This window comes from Cotesia glomerata, linkage group LG8 (genome assembly GCF_020080835.1).
Source record: "Cotesia glomerata isolate CgM1 linkage group LG8, MPM_Cglom_v2.3, whole genome shotgun sequence".
NCBI lineage: Eukaryota > Metazoa > Arthropoda > Insecta > Hymenoptera > Braconidae > Cotesia > Cotesia glomerata.
In genome coordinates, this window is record NC_058165.1 from 14134139 (window position 1) to 14139505 (window position 5367).

The 5367-nt window shown below is 30.8% G+C and overlaps 1 protein-coding gene across 2 annotated transcripts; it reads left to right on the top strand.

Moving 5' to 3' along the window:
• Positions 1 to 1574: 1574 nt before the first annotated feature.
• On the top strand, positions 1575 to 4187 carry LOC123270730 (serine/threonine-protein kinase CTR1-like). Of its 2 annotated transcripts, none has more exons than XM_044736882.1 (3): positions 1575 to 1910; positions 2142 to 2248; positions 2395 to 4187. In XM_044736882.1, exon 3 carries the CDS (start codon positions 2710 to 2712, stop codon positions 3859 to 3861), a length of 1152 nt encoding a protein of 383 aa, XP_044592817.1. In that variant the 5' UTR covers positions 1575 to 1910; positions 2142 to 2248; positions 2395 to 2709; the 3' UTR covers positions 3862 to 4187. Both variants share the same exon structure in this region, with proteins under 2 accessions (XP_044592817.1, XP_044592818.1).
• Positions 4188 to 5367: the final 1180 nt, after the last annotated feature.

The following is a 5367-nucleotide window of genomic DNA, read 5'->3' on the forward strand; positions in this document are numbered from 1 at the left end:
GTCCTCCTACTTAAAGAACCTAGAACTTCTAAGTTTGATCCCCAGTGGGACGGACCGTATCAAATCGTCGAAATTTTATCTGACCGAAATGTTAAAATCTTATTGAAGGGACATAAAACTAAAGTAGTTCATAACGATAAACTAAAGTTAGCCCATATTCGGGTAGAAAATGATTCTGAGACTTCTGATAACGAACATGATTAATGATGCAGATTTTAGGACATAGACGCATAAAATCTTCCCGATACCAATTAAACGTATGCTTAACTATTATATTATGTAATTAAAATAAGTTATCAATTACTTATATTGGACTTTAGGATAGTCGTAATCATAAGAAATAAGTTGAAATTATGTCATTCTAGAATAAATGAATTTAGTAGAAGATTGTAATTAAAAAAAAAAAAAAAAAAAAAAAATTTTTAATTTATGTTCATGTCAAAATTTTGTAAAGCTGTTACTAGGGTAACACCTTTTTGATAAGGGGGAAGGTGTGATATCATATCACGGTTTAGCTGAATCGCGACTGGCGCCGCCTCGCGAGCACTGACGATAGCCCTTTTGATAGCGCTAAATTGAACATTAGATCTATTTATATTTATAAGAAAATTTTGGGAAAACCCCACAACCTAAGTCTAGAGTTTTAGCCATTAGTAAAAAAGGTTATTGTTAAAATGTATTTTTACTCTCTGAAAATTTATCACAATAGACTAGGAATAATAAGATAGTAAAGAGGATTAAGTCATAAATATATAAATTTACTACCTAACTGCTCTCGACCTAAGTAATTATAGAAATTAGAAAATATATTTTCATTTCTTAAGAAATATAAAATGTTGTATAAAAAAAATGCGAGAAAATAGTCTGAGCCGACTAGTGACCCTCATTTATGACGAGTCTAGCTCAACCACTCAGTCCGGTAAATTCCCAGAGATGATGAAACTTCGGACAACTCTGCTAGCGAGCCCAGGTAGTTCAACAACGGTCGGAAAGGACGAGTACCTGAGTAGGAGTACAGCTAGGACCCAATAGGAAAGGAGAGGGACCAATCAACGTTGCCAAAAGGCCAGTACAGCGGAATACTCGGATGGTAGGGAGAGTCGCCCCCGCCACTTCTAGTGCTAGGAGTCGGACTTAGACATATTTGAGAAATATCAGAATATTATTCGAGCTCAGACCTATCACCTCGTTTCTAATTTTGTGTAAAGTCTTTTGAATACATATTTCAATTTAGTTAACTTAATTCCGTTCAAAAATTTATTTAATTTATATTCACATATTATCATCTTCCTCATCCTATAAATTCCCGTTGATAAAGTTGAGTATTTCAATATTCCCGGGCGAATCAAAGACCACGTCGGTAACTTTAAATTTAAATCAAGATTTCCATCGTTGTCCACCAGGAGAAGGACATAACAACATCACATCCACTAGTGCACTTGTGGACTCGTGGAGGCGACGCGATGATATTAGAAATGCCCCTTTTTTCATGCCGCCATTTTTGTCATGCGCACATTCAAAAATAACGCCGGATCGTTTACATTTTTTATCACAACATGCAGAGACTAGTCGAAACGTGTTGAAATCTCGCTGTGAATTGCACATAAGTTGCTGTTATAAAATTAATTAAATTATATTAATTTTCTAGCAATTATTGTGGTAAAAGTACTTATGAAAATAATTTATTATGAATTTTGTAGAAGTGTCTGACAGTAAAATGTCAGTGCACTTACCAATAATAAATAATAGTTTAAGTATACAAACTATTCGTGGATACTTTCCAAATGTAAGTGGGCTTACATTTATTAATGAAAATAATCAAAAGTGTGGACTTAGCATAGTCAATGATAAATTCGAATTGTTGCCTGGTGTAAGTAAATATGAAGTTCACAGTTGCAATATTTTAAAAGGTAATTTTTTTACTAATATTTAAAGTTCAAAGTATTAATATTATTTTCATATATTCCATAGATAGTAAAAGTAATATTTTTTAAGAAGTTTTGTTATTGAAAATTTAATAAACGCAATGTAGATAAACCAGATTATAAATTACACCACAATAATACTTTGACTTTACTTGGTTATATATTTTATAATTTCATTTTAAATGCAAAATCTAATTATTATTTTGGTTCCAACAGAGCATAATGTCAATGACATAAAGAGAAAAAAGATTACTGAGATAATGAAAGTAATTGAAGGAAAGTCAAGTGATAAGCCTGCATCAGTTAAAAACCAAGAATACGAAGTAAGTTATAATTCTGTTTAATTTAGTTGTAAGCTAGTTTGCATCAAGTCCATAAGTATCTTGTATACAATTGCTTGTCACTTATTATTAGTATGTATCATAACAACATGAATATTTGAATTGTCTAACCAAAAAGTTTTCAACAGGTACCGGCTAAAAAAGTTAAAAAAATCATATGCGTAGGATGGAGACACAAAGCAAATCCGCAAGATAACCGTTACGTACAAATGAAAGAACCTCTGGGTGGAATAAAAAAAATTGAGGTGGATAATAGTAAAGAGTATACTTTCGAAGAAATAAAGGAAATGTCAATTTCAGCTATGACAAATGAATTTAATGAGAACACATTAAAAAATTCATGCATTAAACTAGCCACTAATAAAAAAGAAGAATTTGAAGATTTTACCAATTTAAATGGGAAGAAGTGCAAATTTTAGGAATTTATTAACCAAAAACTTAAAATGAAAAACTCCCAACTACTATTATTTTTATTGAGCACGAGTGAAGCAAAGAAAGATAAAAACAACAATGTAAAACCCCAACAAGTTCCTACTTCGAGAGTACAGATGAGGTCCACCATTTCATCATCAAAGAGAGGATGTCGGTCAAAAATTCATTTTTCGGTTAATCAGCAAGGGTCTTCGGTAATATCTTTGAAAAGCAAAGACTCAGCTGTAAATGTACCGAATAAAGAACCATCGAAACCCACGAGGGTTGAAAGTCCCCTTCTGCAACCATCAACATGTGAAGGCGAAGAAAATTTTTCAGTACCAACAATTGAAGAGCACGACTTAGAGTTTACGGGAACTACATTGGGACAAGGTGCATTCGGATGCGTAAAGCTAGCTTTTTGGAATGGCTCGGAAGTCGCAGTTAAATGCTTAAACGCTAATGATAATATAAAATATCTAATTCGGGAAATAAAAGCTATGGACTTAGTCCGTCATCCCAATATAATCTCAATTATGAGTGTATGTTTCACCGATTTACATACTCACATAGTTATGGAATACTTTAAGAGTATAACTCTGACAAAATACATCTCAAACATCAGTACAATCCTTGATTATCCTGTTAAGAAGAACAGGAATTACTTTATTTCCCATCAAATTTGTAAAGCAGTGGCCTACATGCATGGATTAAATCCGAATATTCTACACAAGGATATAAAGCCTGATAATATCCTAATAAATCAGGAATTATTAGTGAAACTCTGTGATTTAGGATTAAGTAAAATAGGTGATCTTCCATCAAGTTTAAACACAACTATTGGTCGAAACTTCCACGGTACACCAGTGTACATGCCACCGGAAATATTAATACTTAATGAACCAGGAACCACTCATTCGGACGTATGGTCTATGGCTTGCTGTATAGTGGAGCTGTTTTCTGAAGAAAAAATATGGGAAGTTTTACCAATCTTTACTATTCCTAACTTAAGGAGCACAATTTTAAAGTTAAAGAAACCGAAGGCTTTAAACAATGTACCTCTTATTATACGTGACCAATTAAGTCAATGTTTCGAACATGAACCGTTAAAAAGGCCCAATGCATTGATGTTGCTGCAATTGTTTAGACGCCTCTACAAAGAATCGCCGGATAATACTAAATAGTAAAAGAAAGAAAATTCATGTAAAAAAAATTTCAACTGTAAGTATGAACCTTTAATTAGTTAGTAAGTTGATTGAAAAATAAATTTTATTTTTATATGCTGAACTAGAAAAATTTGGCGACAATACCTTTAAGAAAAGTATCTTTGTTATGAGTAGAGTTTATTGTTATTTTTTTTTTATATTTTATATACCTATGATTATGTAATCTCTGAAAAAACTCTGACTGTTGCTAGATTATAATTAGCCGTGAAATACCATGACAGATTATTAGATTAAAATTAGATTAAATTAAGAAAAATGTAAATATAATCTGTTCAAATATTGCAAAAGCTAAAAAATTTTATAAAGTAATATTTATTAAATATTTATTGAATAATTATAAGTAAATAATAATTATTGCGTTTAAGATAAATATAAAAAATGATTGCAATGTATCAGTGACTGAATATGGTAAAAGTAAATAATATTAAAGTTGGATTAGTTTTTTTATTTTTATAATGTCGATTAAAAAAAGTAAATAAGTGTTTGAAAAATCGGCAATTAAATATTTGAAAAGTATTGAAAAGGTTTGATTGTACTTTTGATTTATATTATTATTATCTGTGAGATTGTATGTTTTAAAAAAAATTGTTTAACTAAAAAATATACTAACTTGCAATAAATTAAAAAATATTATTGTTCAACAGAATTAATGTTATATTTTGTGTTTTCATTATACCATGTACCAGAAAGCTCCACAAAAACTTTATGGATAACTACAAAATAAGTACTTACTACCCTAATGGATGCGTCCGACATCGAAATTTGAGTTCCGACTAGTCGAAATGTGCACTAATCCGACGTCGGAATTGTAATTCTGACATTTTAAACACTTACGTAGTATAAAAATCGTCAAATTGTTAAAATATGAATTATTTGATGAGGATGTTTCCGTATACTCGAGTCAGAATCAACTCTGCGAAAGATTAAACCGACAGTCTCTGTTCTGAGTATCAGATAACTATTTCCGACGTCGGAAATCTTTTTCCGACGTCAGTGTTATTTATGACTTGAAATTATTGATATTAGTTGGCGATAATTTATTAATTCAAATTGTAAAAAGGGAAATTGTTTAACTAAGTTTTTCACTGTACTGAAGTCAAAATCAACTCTGCTAAAGATTGAACTAACACATTTAGTTCTAAGCATTAGCTCTCTGTTTCCGACGTCGACAATTTTTTTCCGATGTCAGTATTATTTATTTCTTGCAATTATTAATAATATTTGCCTATAATTTATTGTTACGTCCGGAATTTGGACTTTTTTTTGAAAATAATTTAGTATTCGGCCCAAGTCGATTAAGACCTATAGACCGGGAACTCTTGAGACTTAATTTATTGAGAAAGATAGGTTTTGTTTTAATGATTAGATTTGTAGTTTAAATTTAATACATATATTGTTTAAGAATCAAATTATCGCTTAAAAATTACAGTTTATATACAATGTTTAGTTTTGAATCCGTTTAAC